This window comes from Bos indicus x Bos taurus, chromosome 20, assembly GCF_003369695.1.
Source record: "Bos indicus x Bos taurus breed Angus x Brahman F1 hybrid chromosome 20, Bos_hybrid_MaternalHap_v2.0, whole genome shotgun sequence".
NCBI lineage: Eukaryota > Metazoa > Chordata > Mammalia > Artiodactyla > Bovidae > Bos > Bos indicus x Bos taurus.
Genome location: NC_040095.1, coordinates 67,398,824 through 67,418,661, shown reverse-complemented (window position 1 = coordinate 67,418,661; position 19,838 = coordinate 67,398,824). Strand labels below are relative to the sequence as shown.

The following is a 19,838-nucleotide window of genomic DNA, read 5'->3' as shown; positions in this document are numbered from 1 at the left end:
CTTTTCATTTTACCCTTAAATTACAGCTACTCCTCTGTAAGGAAATAGCAGCTCAAAGAGATCACTTGCTTCAGAGTTTAAAGCCAGGTGCATGGTTCCAAAGCCTTTGCTTGCAGTTTTCTGCAATGTAGACATATGCTTGTTTGCTTCCATCACAATGACACAATGTTGCTGTCTCTCAGTTGCTAAGTTCTGTTGGACTCTTTGTGACCCCATGGACTGCATTATGCCAGGCTTCCCTGTCTTTCAGCATCTCCCAGAGTTTGTTCAAACTCGTGTCCATTGAGTCAGTGATTCTTTCCAACCATCTCATCCTCTGTGGTCCCCTTATCCTCCTGCCCTCAATCTTTCCCAGCATTGGGGGCTTTTCCAAGGAGTGGGCTCTTCACATCAGGGGCTACAGTATGACACAGTACGGGTGGCCATTCTTACAGGAGAGGAAAAATGTCATTTCCAGCATTCCCTAACCAGTGGCCAACACCAATTTCCATTATGAACTACAACTACACTTGTTTATGCACAGCCTGCCAGGTAAGAATGATTTTTACACCTGTAGACGGTTCCTCAAAAACAAACAAACAAAAAAAATGACATATGCAGTAAAGACCAGTATGTTCCCCAAATCCTAACATATTTACTGTGTGGCCGTTTATGGAAAGTTTGCCCACACGACATTACACAAAACGGACTGCTGCTATTGGGTTTTTTCCCCCTTTGAATATCTTATGAGAAATGTAGAAGATGGAGCAAATGCACTTTCACTTCTGAGCAGAAGTGCTTATTATTTTTCACTTTCAATTAGCTGCAGCAAATCTGACTCACTCTGACATTCATGGAGCACCTACTGTGTACAGCACTTTGCAGAGTTTCAAAGGAAAATTCACCTCTAAGACATAAAGACCACCATTATCCAAGTCAAAATGTGGTATTAATTTCAAAAAAAAATTAGTGCTAAGGGACAAAAACGGGCTTCCCTGACGGCTCAGCGATAAAGAATCTGCTTGCCAAGGCAGGAGACACAGTTTCAATTCCTGGGTCAGAAAGATCCCCTGGAGAAGGAAACGACAACCCATTCCAGTTTTCTTGCCTGGGAAACGCCGTGGACAGAGGAGCCTGGTGGGCTATAGTCCATGGGGTCACATATGTTAGGATATGACATAGTAAGTAAACAACAACAAGCGGACAAAAAAGGACATACATATTGTGGTCGTGGAGGTAAAACATGCGGCCTGGAAGGACAGGAGGGTTACAGAATGCCAAGCTGGCAGGAAGGGCGTTCCAGGCAGGTGCAGGGGACAGGAAGGCAGCAGTGAATTCCCAGTTCCTGCAGGGGTAGGGATGTCGTGTAGGCGGGTGGACAGTGCAGAGGGAGCCAATGCTGGAGTATAAGCTGGTGCCTCCCTAACTAAGATACCCTGGGGGGTAGGGGGGGGGGACTACATTTGGGGAACCTTAGATAAAAAGGAAGTTACTGTTAAGACCTGTTTGTCCGAGGTTGGAAGGCAGACATGGAAAGTCATCAGGACCACAGGGGTTCCTCTGCTCTTTCTCGCTTCTCCTTTCACTTTTAACCCTACTCCTGTTTTCTGCACATCCCACAGTAGCCCCTCGTGTACAGACGTGTCTTCAGTGCCAAGGACAGGCGATCTAAGCGACTGCTGGACACCTGGTCCCTCCACTTCACAGCCAGCTTCAACCGCAGAGCGTGTACAAGCAAGGACAGGGATGCCGGCGTTTGGAGAGGAGCACAGACTGCTTTCTTGGAAGGCGCGGGGGGGGGGGGGGGGACGGGGGGACGGGGAGGGGACGTGTTTTCAGTTGCAATTTCCATCCTGAAGATTTTAGGAAGGAGCTGATAGGGTCTGGGACGCCTCCTTAATGCATGCAGTTCTTGTATGGGACGCTAAGAATTCGGAGTTCCTAACCAGACGTCGAGAAGCGACGTCTGAGGCTTCCGAGCAAGGTAACCGATGGCAAGCTGGGATTATCAAAAAGATTCTGGTGGCAGCGGATATTGGGGAAAACTTCGATTCAAACAAGAGGATGAGGACTTCAGGGTATCCGGGAATTGCTGTAAAGTGAAGATTTTCTCTTTTTTCCCCTTTGAAGAGATTTTAAAAAGATTTGGTAGCAGCCGGCCACTGACGGGAGGCGGGGTCGCTCAGGATTCGGCCAGGCGCTGTGCTTGGCAGGACTTCCGGGGGGTGGAGGGGAAAGAGGCCGAGGAGCGCGGGGCCGGAAGGCAAGTGGACACGGAAGGAGAAGGAGCTGCGGAGAAGAAAGACGTCTGAGAAGAAGGGCTGGTCAGCGGCGACGACGACAACGCCTCAGGAGGCGAACCGCCCCCTCAGGCGCGCCCGCGGCGGCCGGAAGAACTGCTCGGGGTCCGCCCGGCGCGCGGGGACCGCCGGGAGATGTAGTCCTCGGGTCTCCGCCTGGGCCCGGCCGCAGTCTGACGGAGCGCGCCGCTCCAGTTAAAACTCGCGCACCAGCCCGTCAGCGTGCGGGGTCCTTCAGGGCCAGGAGGCGCCTGCAGTGACGTCACCTCAGGTCACCTCCCCCCCTCGGCGAAGGTTTTTGGTGTCTATCGAAAGCCGTCTACAAAGCAAGCCGGCAAAGGAAGACTAAACCCTACACGGCGAAAGAGGGGACCCGTCCGACGCCTCTCCGCCCTGTGCCGTTTCTTCGGGCGGTGTACCCCCGCCGCCGAGGCGCAGCCCCGCGCCCCGTTTTTCCTCAGGCGGCGCGGCGGGCAGCCCCGAGCCGCGGCATGGGGGCGGAACGAGCCGGGGCGGGGCGGGGTCCTGGCTGAGCGGCGTCGCACGCTCGGGGGGCCGCGCCGGGTGTATCGTTTCTGTCTGCAGCGCCTGAGGTGGCTCTGGCTCGGAGAGCCGTTCTCCCGGCTCCACGGGGACCTCGGTGCACGGATGGACCCGCCCGGACCCGGCGGGAAGCGGCCCGGTAGGGCCGGACGGCCCCGACGGCGTCAGCAGAGGCAGGACGGGGCCGAGGCCGCCGGCCCCTGAGGCGCGCGGGCTCCGCGGGCCCGGCGGCGGCACCATGATGCCGGGCGAGACCCACTCGGCGGCGCCGGGGACGGCGGCGGACCTCTCGCGTTGTCAGGGCTGCGCCTCTCTGCAGCAGGTGAGGCGTCTGCCCCTCAGGCCGAGGGCGCGGAGAGGTTGGGCAGGGCCGTGCGGGGCGCGGGGCGGGGGCGGGGGCGGGTCGGGGGTGGGAGTGAGGGTCGGGCGGAAGCCCCCCCCCCCCTCCCCGTATTGGGAATGGCTACGGCTTCCCTGGTGGCTCAGCTGTTGAAGAATCCGCCTGCAATGCAGGGGAGAGATTCTGGTTCGATTCCTGGGTCGGGAAGATCCGCTGGAGGAGGGAGAGTCTACCCACTCCAGTATTCTTGGACTGCCCTGGTGGCTCAGCTGGTAAAGAATCTGCCTGCAATGCGGGAGACCTGGGTTCGATCCCTGGGTCGGGAAGATCCCTTGGCGAAGGGAAAGGCTACCCATTACAGTATTCTGGTCTGGAGAATCCCATGGACACAGGAGCCTGGCAGGGTACAGTCCATGGGCTTGCAGGAACTGGGCATGTCTTAGCGACTTTCCGCTGCGTTCTTCAGGCTTAGAATCCGGGATTCATTTCCTAGATGCAGCGCTGGTGGAGGGTTGGGGGGCCCCCCGAGATTCCCTTCTCCAATCCCGGTGTTTCCCCCAAGGCTGACTCCGAGGGAGATGAGTGGTGGTCAGAATGCCAAGGGAAGCTAATCTCTCCCAGGAGAAGGTGGTTGATTTTTTACTGTGCCGGGCCGTCCTTCCGTATTTCTTGCTTGTGGGGGTGGTGGGGGCGGGTGCTCATGTGGCCTGCGGGTTGGCCAGGAGGGTCATTCGTTCCCCGAAGGCAGGCGGACAATGCAGGTCTCTGAAGTGTAGCGTGGAGTGTGCGTGCCCCTGGCAGAAGAGGAGCCGCTGCCAGCGTCTGCCTCAGGTCCTGCGGAGTGCTCCTCCCCAGCTGGACTTCTCGCAGCTGTCTGATATCAGGAGTCTCTCTTTTTGCTGCTGTCATCAATATTTTTCAGTGGTAAAGCAGTGCTGTGCACCGCCTGTGCCTGTGTCCTCAGTCGCGTCCAGCTCTTTGTGACCCCATGGGCTGTGTGTGTAGTCCTCCAGGCTCCTCTCTCTGTCCGTGGGGTTTTTTTTTCCAGGCAGGAATATACTGGAGGGGGTTGCCATTTCCTTCTCCAGGGGATCTTCCCAACCCAGGGATCGAATTTGTGTCTCCTGCATTTGGCAGGTGGATTCTTTACCATCTGAAGGTCGTAGTCCAGCACGGTATTGACATGTAATTAAATTACTCCTGTTCTACCTGGTGTTCTAGGCACTAGGGACATAGTGGTGAATAAAATAGTGGTGAACAGTAATCTTGTAGATAAGGTGTATGTGTGGACGAAAGAAGGTTTGAAGAGTTAGGAAAATAGAGGAGGAGTTGGAGTGGTGGTTTTTCCTCCGCTGGGGGCTGCCCGGAGGGCAGGTTGCTCTTGAGCTGGTGACATTCGGACACGTGAATGATGAGAAGCAGACTGGAAAAGGTGTGGGAGGAGCTTCCTAGGTAGAAGGTTTGACAGGTGATCGAGTTTTGGGGTGAAAAGGAGCGAGGTGTCAGGAACTGGAGGAGCTCTGGTTGGGGCAGAGGCAGAGCTCTGTGAAGGCAGGAAGGAGTGTAGGCCCCGAGGCTATCAGAGAAGCTGAGGGTTTGGGGTTTTATTTTTCTAACAGCATCATCTATGAGCTAATACCAGACATTTTAAGGGCTGGGAGCAGGGAGGGAGAGAAGAAAGTCCTGCCCTGGCACTCGGAAATAGAGGAGGAACTAATGGGAAAGTCACTGTCTGAGCTGAGATGTCTCATGGAGGCATTCATAATGTGCTTCTGTTTTTCCCTCAAAACCCAGGTCCATGAGGGAAGTTCTCTTGAATCTTTTGTAAGTTGTATTTGTTCTTTGGGCTCTTTACTCACTCAGCAAATGTTTTTTGATTCCCTCCTGTGTTTTAGGAAGTACAGGTTCAGCAGTGGGTGAAAAGGCAAATATTCTTTATCTCTTAGAGCCTGTATGTTAGGAGGTAGGGGGAGGAGATAGTCAACAAGTTATGTGAGAAGGTAATAAACATGTTGGAAATAAATTGAGCAGAGAAAGGAGGCAGAGGAATAAAAGGCTGAAGAAAGGGCCAGTATCTGGTAGAATTTAAGTAGGGAGTCCTGGAGGCCTCAGGGAGGTTGTCTTTGGGCAGAGAGGGTGAGGATAAGCTCTGGAGATGTCTTTGGAGAGGAGCACCCCAGACGGCAGAGAGGTCGCTGTGGTGGCCATTCACTCACGTGCTTGGGAAGACGTGGAGGCACGGCAGCTGGGGTGGAGCGCGTGCTGGGCTCTTGGTCGGTTTGGGGCCGCCCTGGCCAGGTGACTTCCAAGCGACAGGGATTCACTCCTCACAGTCACGGTGGCCGCCAAGTCCAGGATCCAGGGACTGGCGGATCTGCTCTCTGATTCCTTCCTGCTGTGCCCTCACTTGGCAGTGCTCTGGGGTCTCCTTCGTAAGAGCACAGGTTCCATCCCCAAAGGCTGTGCCGTTCTGACCTGTTTACCCAGCAGGGGACCACCCTGCTGTGCCCGTCCTATTGCTGATTATTCGTCAGTATATGAATTTGGTGGGGGCGCGATGACCTACAGAATTTGATGAAGTTAGAACAGAGGCTGACCGGGGACGCCCTTCGAGACTGTCATAAGGATGTTGGCTCTTCTTCTAAGAGGACAGTGAGTCACAGGCTTTTCTGTAGGAGGACGATGAATGTAAATAACCCACTGTCCAGTTGTGGGTTCGAATCTCCTTCAAAGACCCGGTCTTCATTCAGAGTAGCAACTGCATCCTCCTGGTGGCTCGGGCAGAAACTAGATGTCCCCCTTGGTTCCTCACTTTTCTCTCACACCTTGTGTCCAGCCTATCAGCTTACTGTCAGTTCTTCTCCTGGTCCACCCGTTTCTCCCTTTCCCCACTGCTTCCCCTCTCATGTGAACCCCTGTGATCTCTGGCCCAGAAGCTGTTGCAGTCGCCTCCTGGGCACCTCCCTCCTTCCTGCTGCGCCACATTCTTCTGTTGGTTCTCAAGCCAGCCAGCAGCCGTAGGGGTCGTCCTCTGAGGTCTCTAAGTATAGGAGTCTGCAGGACTTTTCCAAAAGGGGCAGGATTGTAAATAGTTAGGTGTTGTGGTCTCCTTCACCGACACTCAGCTCAGCCTGTGTAGTGTAGAGACACCCACGGGTAGCACTGGAGGGATGGGTGTGGTTATGCTCGGGGGAACCCTTGTTTGTGGGATGGGACAGGCACTGAAAGTGTGGACTGAAGCCCCAAGGGGTTTCAGCTGTGTTCGTGTCTGGATGTGGAGCCTCCAGGTACCACGATCCCCTCCGGGGAAAAAGCAAAGCGGCTAGGTCAGATGGGCTCTGAGCTCACTGTGAGAACCGCAGTTGGGGAGAAGTGGGGACAGGAGAGTGGAGGAGTGTGTTCTGTCCATGCCTGCTGGCCTCTAAGGTGGATATGGGGTCATGAGGCCAGGAGCAGCAAACAGACGGAGGTAAAGAGGACGCGTGTGGGAGATCAGGATGGGGGAGCCCCGAGGGTGAGAACAGGCGTTTGCCAGTCAGCAGGCCTGCGGTCGGCCCCGCAGCAAAGACATTTCTGCAGGATTGCGTAGCACCACAGCTCGTTGTGTGTCTCAGAGAGAGAGGGTATGTAGAGAGCACACTTTGCTGTGAGCTCTGGTGCACCGAGACTCCTGGGTCTTGCAGAAGTTTACCTCGCACGTCAGGGGTGTCTGCCTGCAGGAGCCCCCGAGCCAGCGCTGTGGCTCCCTCCTGAGCCCCGTGGAGGCCGGTTGTCCCCATGGAGCGGTGCTCTGTGTGGGCTGCGCGGCTTCCTCCCCGTCTCACTCCTCCCGGCCCTCTTCTCTCTCTCTCTCTCTCTTTCTTACTTTTGTCATGCCTCTGGGTTGCAGGATCTTAGTTCCCTGACCAGGGATTGACCCCGAGCCCTCAGAACTGAAACCCTGGAGTCTTAACCACTAGACTGCCAGGGAATTCCCTGCCCTCTTTTTCTTTAGCAGGTGCAGAGATACTGCTTTTGTGGCTTGATGTAGAAGTTTATAGATGGACCACGTTTTTCCCTAGCCTCTGACATCACGTCATCTGTTTTCTCACCCTTACTGGTTACGATGGTTGATCACTGACCTGTAGCCCAGTGTCCGTATGGGTTGCCACACTTTGGAAATCCTAAACCTGTGTGGATCCTCACACTGGTGATATTATGTACCGTTAAACAGATCTTACGCTGAGAGGTTTTAACTCAAGCTGGCGGAAGCCCCTTTTTTCTGGTGAAGGAGAGGGCCTCTCCACCCACCTCCCTGCCTTTTTTTTTTTTTTTTTTTTAACCAGTTTTGGTTATTGCAGAGCAAAACATTTTAATTCTCTGGAGAATCCAGATGAGAGTTTGAAGCACATAGTTATACTGTTTAGCTTATGTAACCAGAATAGATTCAGAATAAATGGTGTTTGGCTGTCCTTGGAGCAGGTTTGAGCCAATTGTTTATATAAATTTGTGTTGGACTTCCATTGATAATCACCAGTGCTTTCAACTTCCATTATTTGCAACTTGAAACATACTTGCCCCTATACATACCGATATGTAAGTGGTTATAGCAAATTCTCACAGAGTTGAGATTCAGTCAGTGAATGTTTTTCGAGCGTCACCATGTTTGTGAGACTGTGGTGTGTGTTGGAATTGAGTGTGAACAGAGGAGGCGTAGAGTGTGTGTTGTGGTTGAGGTTACAGATGAATGAAACAGCGTCCACAGCGTACGTGTCTTGTAATGAGTACTTACTGAGAAAATCTGAGTAAAAGGTGGGACCCACGCAGTTCAGACCGTGTTGGTCAGAGGTCAACTGTTCTCTTCCAGGGGACGTTCAGGGTAGGTGCTCTGGGAGCATCCAGGAGGGGCAGCTGAAGGCTTCATGGAGGAAGTGAGTCTAGGCCTGAAGAACCATTTGTGGTAAATGAGAGGGAAGAGATGGAAGGGGAGTGGCGTGGGCAGAGGAGGCATCCTGGGCAGAGACTAGGAGGGGAACGGCGGAGTCTCTGAATGATCAAGCCCCAAGAAGAGGCCCGCGAGGCTGAAGCCTGCCCTCCCCAGAGCCAGAGCCGCTCAGCGGCCCCCGCGGATGGGTGCAGGTGGAGGGGTAGGTGTTCCCACTGTGCCAGGGGGCATCACCTGGGGCCCTGGCTGACCGCTCAGGGGACAGGCTCAGCCCTCATGAAGCTCGACCAGACTCCATTCAGCCGCAGTTGGTAAAAAGGTAGCAAACAGGAGGAGGAAACACAGCTCATTGGAGAGGATTCAAGCTGGTCATTTAGCGAAGTCACCCACAGCACAGCAATCAGAGATTTGTGGTTTTTAAAAAGAGTTTATTTTGAAATAGTTTAGAACTTCCAGGAAAGTTGCCAGAAGAGTACAGAGAAGGCTGATATTCTGTTCATCCTATTCACAGGTGGTCAGGATGTTTGTGTTCAGGTCCTCGTTGGTCTACACACACACACACACACACACACACACTCCTACACACACACACTTTGTCCCCGCTCCACGTTCTCGTTGGTCTGTACACGCACACACTCCTACATACACACACACTTTGTCCCCACTCCACATTCTCGTTGGTCTACATACACACACACACACTCCCTCGCACATACACTTTCTCCCCGCTCTTCATTCTTGTTGGTCTACACACACTCACACTCCCTCACACACACACACATGTGCACACACACATACACTTTCTCCCCGCTCCACATTCTCATTGGTCTACACATACACACACACTCCCTCGAACACACACTTTGTCCCTGCTCCACATTCTCGTTGGTCCGTACACACACACACACCCACACCCACACATATACATACACACACACTTTCTCCCCGCTCCACATTCTCGTTGATCTACACACACACACACACACATACACTCCCTTGCGCACACACTTTGTCCCTGCTCCACATTCTCGTTGGTCTACACACACAAACACACACACAAACACGCACACACACACACTTTGTCCCCGCTCCACATTCTCGTTGGTCTACACACACACACACTCACTCCCCACACACACACTTTCTCCCCGCTCCTCATTCTCGTTGGTCTACGCACACACACTCCCTCACACACATACACATGTGCACACACACATACACTTGTCCCCGCTCCACATTCTCGTTGGTCTACACACACACACACACTCCCTCACACACACGCACGTGCACACACACACACACACTTTCTCCCCGCTCCACACTCAGTGTGCTTCCTCAAGATCTGAGCGCTTTCCAGCAGAGCCTCAGCTCTCCCATCGGGCCAGAAGCCTTCATGCCCACTTCCCTCTGGCCTCTCCATGTAGCTGTGATTTCCCTCAGGTCACTATCTGTAGACCCTTCCGAGGGGCCTGCATTACGGCCAGGTGTGGCTTCCCCTCCTGGTGCTAGAGCCCATCAGGGAGGTGTATTGTTATGTTGTCGTGTCTTCTGCCTTTTTCCGTCAGTCTCTCTCTCATGTGCGGGGAAGTTCCAGTACAGCCTTGTCTTCTCTGCGAAACACTTGGCCGGGTCTGGAGACGTTTGGGCGGTTACCCTGTATTAGCGAGCTCCACAACTGCCCCGAGTTTGGTGACGCCCATAAGGGGCTGATCCAGGGTTAGGTTAGTGGTTTATTGCGGTGAAAGCAGACCCAGGAAAGGCGAGCGAGATGCCAGTGGAGGAAGCCAGCTGAGCGCTTGATTCAAGGGTTGTGCAGCTGTGTGTTGTGACGCATGTCAAGTATTGTCCGGCAGGGCTGCTCATTAGAGACTCCGAACCCAGAGGCTGCTGTGGTCACATGGCCACGTGGTCGTGCCTGCCTACGTGCCCAGGTGCCGGTCTCCCGGGAGGAAAGCAGTTTTCAGCAGCAGCCATGTCGCATCGTTGGGCCACTAGGTACCACTCTTAACGGTTTGGGGAATGGTGGGAGCCCTTCAGAAAGCTAGGTTCCCAGATGCCAGCCAAGGCCCCCCTCCTCGCAAGCAGGCCTTTCTGAGGACCGCAGTCTCAGGCCTGCCCTGTGGGCTCTGGTCTGCACCAGCCCTGGGGGGTGGACAGCCTCTGGCCATGGGGTGAGGAGTGACCGCGAAGGTGGCAGGCCTCCCACGGTGGGAAGGGCACTCCAGAGTCAGCTGAGAACCTTCCCTCCCCGAGCATCAGTGCTCACAGGCTGACTCAGGCAATTTACTTAGCCCGCTGTCAACTGTGTGTTTCCTTATTTGCTTGATGTCTACGTGTTGTAACACCACTTGCCTAACTCGAGGGCCATCCCCCGCCCGCCTCTCAGCCCCGGGCCCTCGGTGCCCCCCGCCCCGCGTGCACAGCTGCTGTGTTGAGGGAAGACGGGAATTGGAGAGGATTGCTTCTCTCCCCTTTCCCTTGGCTCTCTGTGTCCTCACTGACTCTCAGGGCTGGGACCTGGCTGATGGGAACCGCTCACTGTGGAGCAGGCGGCAGGACCCAGGGGGCTGCTCTGGGGGCTGGGTCAGCGAGCACGGGAGTGAGCACGATGGAGCCGGAGGAGCGCGCGCTGGAGGCCGAGGAAAGCCGAAGGAGGGAGTTAGGACAGCAGAGGGGACTGCGGGGACGTGAGGTTTCCAGGGGACGCTGGGGCAGCAGTCCCCGAAGGAGAGGAAGCTGTGTTAGCACAGAGACAGCGGGAATGGGGTTCCAGAAGGAGAGCACGGGCCGCGGAAGGAGAGTGGTCTCAGGACACCCCGCCTTCACCTTGGACCGCGTCCGCCCTGGAGGCTGGGCACTGGGAGGGTGCGGCGTGCGCACGCGGGCGATCGGTCAGCGGGGCCTGCCGCCCTCTGCTTCACGCGCGGTCATGCTTCCCAGACGCATCACTCGCGGCCTTGACCGCGGGCGGGGTTGGAGAAGCACCGGAGACTGTTCCATGAGGTCAGGGCAGCGGCAGACCCGCCGGCCGGGCAGAGAACGAGGTAGGGGCTGGGGCGCGGCGGCCACCACGGTGCACTTCTCACCCGCTGTGTGCTGCTTTCCTGGGTAGTGCTGTGCTTTGTGATTTTAAGCTTTTAAAATTTTAAGTTTTTAAAATCTGTGTGAGCATAGTTTAGAAAGACAGGTAGACGCACCATATTTGTTAAGCCCCCAGCCAGCCTGTCCGTGTTCTCAAGAGACACCAGTTTTGTTTGCACTCTTGCATATTGTTGAATAAAAGAGGTATGTGGCTACTTCTTGTTTTTCAGTTTCAGACATATTTTTCCATTTCTGCCTTTGGAGGGTGAGGCTGGAGCTGCACCCATCACCCCCCGCACCCCCAGTGGAAAAAACAATCCTCTCAGTGTAGTTGTGATGCCCCTTAGGTCACTATTCAGAGTTGACATCATTATGACTGTTTGTTAGAGCCAAATATGGGGTAAATTGCAGTTATTTTTCCTCATTTGTGTGTTTTCTAGTGTTTTCCCTGATTAATAGCTATATCCTTAATTCAGTGGATTAATCTTGAAAATGTTAATATAGCAGAGATGAAGTTAAATGCTTTATATGACTCCTTCTGTTTAATCCTGATAGCAAGCCAGGTACATTACCTGCCCCACCCCCAAACACACACACAAACCAGGGTTTCAGTCTCCTTGTCTGTAAAATTGGAGATAGTACTGAGGCAGGGCAAGTTAAGTTGGTTTGCCCAATGCACCCTTCTAGAAAGTGGCGGAAGAGGAATTTAAGCCCAGCTGTGTGTAACCACAGAGCCTGAGGTTTCTGGAATGTGTCTGGCACAGTTCTGGACATTACAGAATGGCCCCCGGAAGAAAGGCTGGGAAGATGAGATTGACTTGCAAAGAACTTGAAAGAGAATTGGGGGTGGGTGGGAAGAGGTTATTTTAAAAAGTAATCCATCTCAGTGCGCAATGACACCGTGTTCCCTTGCAGCTCTCTGTCAGTCAGAACAGCTTAATGCCTTTGTTCTACCGGGTCTTCTGTCGTTTTATCCTTAAGGAGAAACATCCCCTCTGAGCCCTTGGGCCTGCCCCAGACTGGTGCACAGCTGCCCTGTGGGGTTCTCCGGACCTCTCTTTTGTGCCTGCCTCGTCCTCTCTTCTTTTATCTCATGATTAGGGTGGGCTCCGTTCACATCCTTGGGTACCTCCTGAGCAGGGGCGCCTGGGGAGTGAGTTTGCGGAGACTGCAAGTGTTAGAATGTCTGTTTTCCATCGTGATTGATTGATAGCTCGTGTGGAATTTTACCTTGGAATTCGTTTTCCCCCAACATGCTAAAGGCTTGCTTTCTCAGGTCTCTAGTTGATTTTTGGAGTCGGAAGATATTCTGATTCCAGGTTCTTTGTATGTGACTTGTGTGATTGTATTGTTTGCAGCCAAAGATGGAGAAGCTTTATACAGTCAGCAAAAATGATACCAGAAGCTGACTGTGGTTCAGATCATGAACTCCTTATTGCCAAATTCAGACTTAAATTGAAGAAAGTAGGGAAAACCACTAGACCATTCAGGTATGACCTAAATCAAATCCCTTATGATAATACAGTGGAAGTGAGAAATAGATTTAAGGGCCTAGATCTGATAGAGTGCCTGATGAACTATGGACTGAGGTTCGTGACACTGTACAGGAGACAGGGATCAAGACCATCCCCGTGGAAAAGAAATGCAAAAAAGCAAAATGGCTGTCTGGGAAGGCCTTACAAATAGCTGTGAAAAGAAGAGAAGAGAAAAGCAAAGGAGAAAAGGAAAGATATAAGCAACTGAATGCAGAGTTCTAAAGAATAGCAAGGAGAGATAAGAAAGCCTTCCTCAGCGATCAATGCAAAGAAATAGAGGAAAACACCAGAATGGGAAAGACTAGAGATCTCTTCAAGAAAATTAGAGATACTAAGGGAACATTTCATGCAAAGATGGGCTCGATAAAGGACAGAAATGATATGGACCTAACAGAAGCAGAAGATATTAAGAAGAGGTGGCAAGAATACACAGAAGAACTGTACAAAAAAGATCCTCATGACTAAGATAATCACAATGGTGTGATCACTCACCTAGAGCCAGACATCTGAAATGTGAAGTCAAGTGGGCCTTAGAAAGCATCACTATGAACAAAGCTAGTGGAGGTGATGAAATTCCAGTTGAGCTATTTCAAATCCTGAAAGATGATGCTGTGAAAGTGCTGCACTCAATATGCCAGCAAATTTGAAAAACTCAGCAGTGGCCACAGGACCGGAAAAGGTCAGTTTTCATTCCAATGCCAAAGAATGCTCAAACTACTGCACAATTGCACTCATCTCAGACGCTAGTAAGGTAATGCTCAAAATTCTCTAAGCCAGGCTTCAGCAATATGTGAACCGTGAACTTCCAGATGTTCAAGCTGGTTTTAGAAAAGGCAGAGGAGCCAGAGATCAAACTGCCAACATCCGCTGGATCATGGAAAAAGCAAGAGAGTTCCAGAAAAACATCTATTTCTGCTTTATTGACTATGCCAAAGCCTTTGACTGTGTGGATCACAATAAACTGTGGAAAATTCTGCAAGAGATGGGAATACCAGACCACCTGACCTGCCTCTTGAGAAACCTATATGCAGGTCAGGAAGCAACAGTTAGAACTGGACATGGAACAACAGACTGGTTCCAAATAGGAAAAGGAGTACGTCAAGGCTGTGGATTGTCACCCTGCTTATTTGATTTCTATGCAGAGTACATGAGAAACGCTGGGCTGGAAGAAGCACAAGCTGGAATCAAGATTGCCTGGAGAAATATCAATAACCTCAGATATGCAGATGATACCACCCTTATGGCAGAAAGTGAAGAGGAACTAAAGAGCCTCTTGATGAAAGTGGAAGTGGAGAGTGAAAAAGTTGACTTAAAGCTTAACATTCAGAAAAGTAAGATCATGGCATCCGGTCCCATCACTTCATGGCAAATAGATGGGGAAACAGTGAAAACAGTGTCAGACTTTATTTTTGGGGGCTCCAAAATCACTGCAGATGGTGATTGTAGCCATGAAATTAAAAGTCGCTTACTCCTTGGAAGAAAAGTTATGACCAACCTAGATAGCATATTAAAAAGCAGAGATGTTACTTTGCCAACAAAGGTCCGTCTAGTCAAGGCTATGGTTTTTCCTGTGGTCATGTATGGATGTGAGAGTTGGACTGGTGAAGAAAGCTGAGTACCGAAGAATTGATACTTTTTAACTGTGGTGTTGGAGAAGACTATTGAGAGTCCCTTGGACTGCAAGGAGTCCAGCCAGTCTGTTCTAAAGGAGATCAGTCCTGGGTGTTCATTGGAAGGACTGATGCTAAAGCTGAAACTCCAATACTTTGGCCACCTCATGCAAAGAGTTGACTCATTGGAAAAGACTCTGCTGTTGGGAGGGATTGGAGGCAGGAGGAGAAGGGGACAACAGAGGATGAGATGGCCGGATGGCATCACCGACTTGATGGACACGAGTTTGAGTGAACTCCGGGAGTTGGTGATGGACAGGGAGGCCTGGCATGCTGGGATTCATGGAGTCGCAAAGAGTCGGACACGACTGAGGACTGAACTGAACTGCACTGTGTTCTGAAAGCGTGTGCTTCTGTTTCCTGGTTTGGATCCGGTTGGAATCCGTGTGCTGGACCCTTTCAGTTTGGCAACTGTGGCTGCAGTTCTGGGTTTTTCTTGACTTTCAGTGTTTAATGATCTCCCTATCTTTTCCATTCTTCCCTGAGACTCTTATCAGGCAGGTGACATTTCTTGCACTGACACACCGATTGCTTTTATTTTTCTGAATTCTTTCCTATGTGTCTGCTTTTTTGGGGGGGAGGGGTTTGGAGGACATTTTTTTTTTTTCCAGTTTTACCACCAAATTTTTTGAGTCTTTTATTTTGTTTTCCTGTTTTTAATTTAGCTGTAACAGTTTTGTTGAAGTATAATTCACATACCATAAAATTCATCCTTTTAATATGTACAGTTAGGTGGTTTATAGTATATTCACAGTTATGGAAACCGGTTACCACTTGTTAAACATGTCTTTCCTGCCCGTGTGTCCTCTCCAAGAACCCGTTAAGCACTAGCAGTCATCCCGCTTCCCCAGCCCAAGCCCCTGGTGGTCTCTAGTCTGCTCTCTGTCTCTCTGGCTTTGCCTGTTATGGGCAGTTCACATGAATGAAGCATACCGCGTTAGCCTTTTGTAACTGGCTTCTTCCACTTAGCAGGTTTTCAGTGTTCATCCATGATGTAGCATGGGCCATTCATTTCTGCTCATTGTCAGATATTGACATTGTGTGGCTGTACCACATTTTATTTTTTCCTTCATCAGATGATGATTCATCCATTTATCAATTGATGTTTAGTTTATTTCTACTTATTGGCTAGTGAATAAATGCTGCTTTAAATGCCACCTTGTTTCAGTGGTGTCTGACTCTTTTGTGACCCCATGGCCTGTAACCTGCCAGGCTCCTCTGTCTGTGGGATTCTCCAGGCAAGGACACTGGAGTGGGTTGCCATGCCCTCCTCCAGGATACGTTGTCTATCCAGGGATTAAACCATCAAACCCATGTCTCCTGCATTAGTAGGCAAGTTCTTTACCCCTAGCGCCACCTGGGAGGCGCTTTAAATAAGAGTGTACAAACTGGCCTGGACATATATTTTCACTTCTGGGTGTATACCTTGGAGTGGAATTGCTAAATCATATAGTCAGCTGTTCAACATTTTGAGGAGCTGTGAAGTTATTTTCCAGAGCAGCTGTACATTTCCTGTTCCACCAGCAGTGTTAGGAGAATCCCAGCTTCTCTGTGTGCTCGCCAGCACTTGTTATTTTCTGTAATTTTGATTTTAGCCGTCCTAGTAGCTATCTGTTTTTGATTTTTAAGAGCTTCTAAAATTTTTTCTAAGAATGGCCACAAGAGACAAGGGTGATTTCTCAGTTTCACTCGTGAGGAAATATAAATGAAAAACACGGCTCTGAGATGATCGCGCTTCCAGCTATCACTAATGCAGGGAGCCTGTTTGGATTTGAAAATAGATGTGTCTACCAGAAGACTGGGCAAGAAATATATTGCCCAGTGTGTTATTAACAATACGGTGAAGACTGAAAAGGACCCAGCCTGGTCTTCAGTAGGAAAATGGTGAATTGAATACATCCAAACATGTTTTAAATATACAGTGACAGTTCTGAAAAGATATATGCAAAAAGTAAGAGTGACTTTCAACAGGTGTTGAGATTATCAGAAGGTACATACTTTTTAATGTGTCGATTTCTTATTTCAGTAAATGTTACATGTATGATTGCAAAGAAAATGCACATGTTAGTGTAAAGGGAAGTTGTCCTGTAATTCTCAAAATAAGTTAGTAAAGACATTTTGGGGATAATTAATGAAAAATAAGTTCTTATTTCTGAAATGTTAATGAGAAAAGGAGACATTAAAGGAAAAAGTGACTTAAAAAATACCTGTTCAATTTTAAGTATTAGAAACATTTTGAACAGTCAATTAATTTTTTCCATCAAATTGGTAGCAATAATTTAGAGCCAAATTTGTAGTTGTCCCAAAAGTATAAAGTAGATCCTTGTAAAAAGAAACTTCACTGACTCTTGACCCTATTTTAATATTCCTATTCATCTTTTCCATGTTATTTTTCATTGTTTGCTGTTTTTAAGAATTTATGTGTATTTTTGGATTAAGTCCTTTTGGAAATAATGCAGACTGAAGTGTGTGAGTGAACTAAAACTGACTACTTATTGAGCTCTCGCAGTGAAAAAGCACACCCAGTCAGAGCATCTTGCTGTTGGTGTGTGGTCGTTCAGGTAAAGAAGGAGCTTCTAAGCGATGCAGCAAGGGCCCAGGGTCATACAGAATATCCCTGGGGGGTTATGTGCAACGTGGATAATAGACTCACATATTTCTGAGTTTGTAGAATATAGTGAGCTGTATGTGTATTTTATCATAAATGTTACAGAAAAGTTTAAATTATAAAAACAAATGGCTAACTGCAGCTTTTTTTCTTGCAGAATTTGAATGAATACGTTGACGCATTAATTACCTTGAAGCAAAAAATTATTAACACAGAGTGAGTATGTTTCGTGTGTTTGGCTGAACTCCATGAACCTGCCATACAAACTGGAGCGGGTGCTGGTGGTAGCGCCCTGGCCTGAGGGTAGACCTGGGGTTGCTCGCCCGGGGCCTGCGTGGCCTGTGGGGCAGTGCAGCTCCTCAGGGCCTGGCCTGGCCTCGGGGAGGCCTCTGGTCTTACGGGTGTGCACACTTCTCTGCTGTGTGGCCACACCGTGTGACTTGCAGGGTCTTAGCTCCCTGGACCACCAGGGAACTCCCAGTGCTCTCAGACCTTTACAGCAAAGCTCAGGGGCTAGGACATAATTTCTGCTCAGCTGGAAATGTTAAAAATTCTAAGAACTTTAAAAATTCTTTAAAGCCTTCTTAGCTTTAGGACTGGATAGATTTCCTGTGGTAGTTCATGGTCATGGTGTGAGATTGTTTTTTTAATCCTTTAAAAATCACAGGAATTTATGGGCAAAGATAGTATTTAGATCAAAGGAATTTTAAATTAAAAACTCATATATGTGCAGAGCTTCATAAGGAATTTAAGGTGGTGTATATGCGTGTGCACATATATTTAATGAATTAAATATGTTGCAGGAAACCTAGGAAGAAGAGTGCTTTGTATATTTTGAAATATGCTTGAAACGTATGTTTTTTAGATTGAAAACTAACATAACTCTTTTCTTTGTTGCAGTAATTTGTTAACAGAATATCAGAAGAAATGTGATGATATCCTTTTACTGGCTTTTTCCTTTGAATTTTTAAGAATAAACAAATGTGATAATTTTCATGGTTATCCTTTGGGAAGCGGTTGTTTACAGATTCAAAGTAGAAAGTGCCTCTAATAAGCTCAGTGAGCAGCTGTCTTCTACTCTAGACACATGCTAAATCAAGGCTGCTCATCTCCTCCTTACAGAATGTTTTGGTTTTGTCATTAATGCTGATTTTCTCAGATTTTGTAAGCTTTTTAAAGAGTCGGTCTTTTTCATTTGCACTGAGGACATCACATATATTCTTTAGGTTTAGGAGTAATGTGAAGCTGAGATGATGCTGCGAGAAGATTTGGGAGTTTCTGTAAGAAATATACTGTAGGAGTATCAGAATGTTGGGAGGTTAACTTTTGTTCATTAGCTTTGTGATTTGTAGAGAGTAATAAATACTGCCAAGTCATAGTACTCTTGCCTGGAAAATCCCATGGACGGAGGAGCCTGGTGGGCTGCAGTCCATGGGGTCGCTAAGAGTTGGACACGACTAAGCGACTTCACTTTCACGCATTGGAGAAGGAAATGGCAACCCACTCCAGTGTTCTTGCCTGGAGAATCCCAGGGACGGGGGGCCTGGTGGGCTGCCGTCTGTGGGGTCGCACAGGGTCGGGCACGACTGAAGCGACTCAGCAGCAGCAGCAGCAGCAGTGGACTTCCACTACTTGTCTCCTCCCCTCTCCCCATGTCCGTAAGTCTATTCTCTGTCTCGTTCTTCTTTGTTGCCCCGTAAATAAATTCTTCAGTACCATTTTTCTAGATTCCACATATACGTGTTAGAATACAGTATTTATCTTTCTTTTTCTGACTCACTTCACTCTCTATAATAGGTTCTAGGTTCATCCACCTCATTAGAACTGACTCAAATGTGTTCCTTTTTGTGGCTGAGTACTATCCCCTTGTGTATATATACCACAGCTTCTTTACCCAGTCACTGTCGATGGGCATCTAGGTTGCTTCGACGTTCTAGCTATTGTCAGTAGTGCTGCAGTGAACAATGGGATACATGTGTTTCTTTCGATTTTGGTTTCCTCAGGGTATATGCCTAGGAGTGGGATTGCTGGGTCATATCATCGTATGACCTAGTTTTTATTCCTAGTTTTTTAAGGAATCTCCATACCGTCTTCCACAGTGGCTGTATCAGTTCACATTCCCACCCACAGTGCAAGAGTGTTCCCTCTTCTCCACACCCTCTTAAGCATTTATTGTTTGTAGACTTTTTGATGATGGCCCCTCTGACCAGTGTGAGGTGATAGCTCATAGAAGTTTTGATTTGCATTTCTCTGATAATGAGCGATGTTGAGCTTTCCATGTGTATGTTAGCCACTTGTATGTCTTTGGAGAAATGTCTGTTTAGGTCTTTCCCACTTTTTGATTGGCTTGGTTGTTTTTCTGGCATTGAGTTCTATGAGCTGCTTGTATATTTTGGAAATGAATCCTCTGTCCGTTGTTTCATTCGCTGTTATTTCCTCCCATGCTGAGGGTTGTCTTTTCACCTCGCTTAGTTTCTTTTCTGTACTCTTTTGTGTCATTCTGGCCATCTTCTTGTTTATCAGTTTCTCTTTCTATAGGACAGAGAGTATATTTTATTTCATCAGAAATTTTTGTGAATTTGTCTATCTTGCAAAGACTGCAGTAATTTAGGATGAAAAACATATACTCCATTAGAAGTTTATGTTCTAATAGAGGAGGATACAGACATGTTATGACCCATAGGCATTTCTATATTGTGATATGAGAGTAGGGTTCTACAGAAATGAAACTTAAAGATGAAACTGCTGTCTTCGGTAATATTTTACTGGCAGCATGATGGGAAATGATGTTATCAAATTGTGCAGATTGTAAAAGTGAAAGGTTTTTCAGATTTTATGTTCTGCCTGTATTTCTTTTC

General features: G+C 49.2%; 1 protein-coding gene across 2 annotated transcripts in view; it reads left to right on the top strand.

Moving 5' to 3' along the window:
* Positions 1 to 2,814: 2,814 nt before the first annotated feature.
* ICE1 (interactor of little elongation complex ELL subunit 1) overlaps positions 2,815 to 19,838 on the top strand; it is a 63,207-nt gene continuing 46,183 nt past the window's right edge. The window contains exons 1-3 of one of the 2 annotated variants that reach the window (XM_027519915.1): positions 2,815 to 3,144; positions 17,138 to 17,196; positions 17,881 to 17,915. In XM_027519915.1, the coding sequence (XP_027375716.1) occupies positions 3,061 to 3,144; positions 17,138 to 17,196; positions 17,881 to 17,915 (178 nt within the window). In that variant the 5' untranslated portion in view covers positions 2,815 to 3,060. The remainder of the gene's footprint in view (positions 3,145 to 17,137; positions 17,197 to 17,880; positions 17,916 to 19,838) is intronic. The other variant, XM_027519914.1, reaches the window with a different exon arrangement.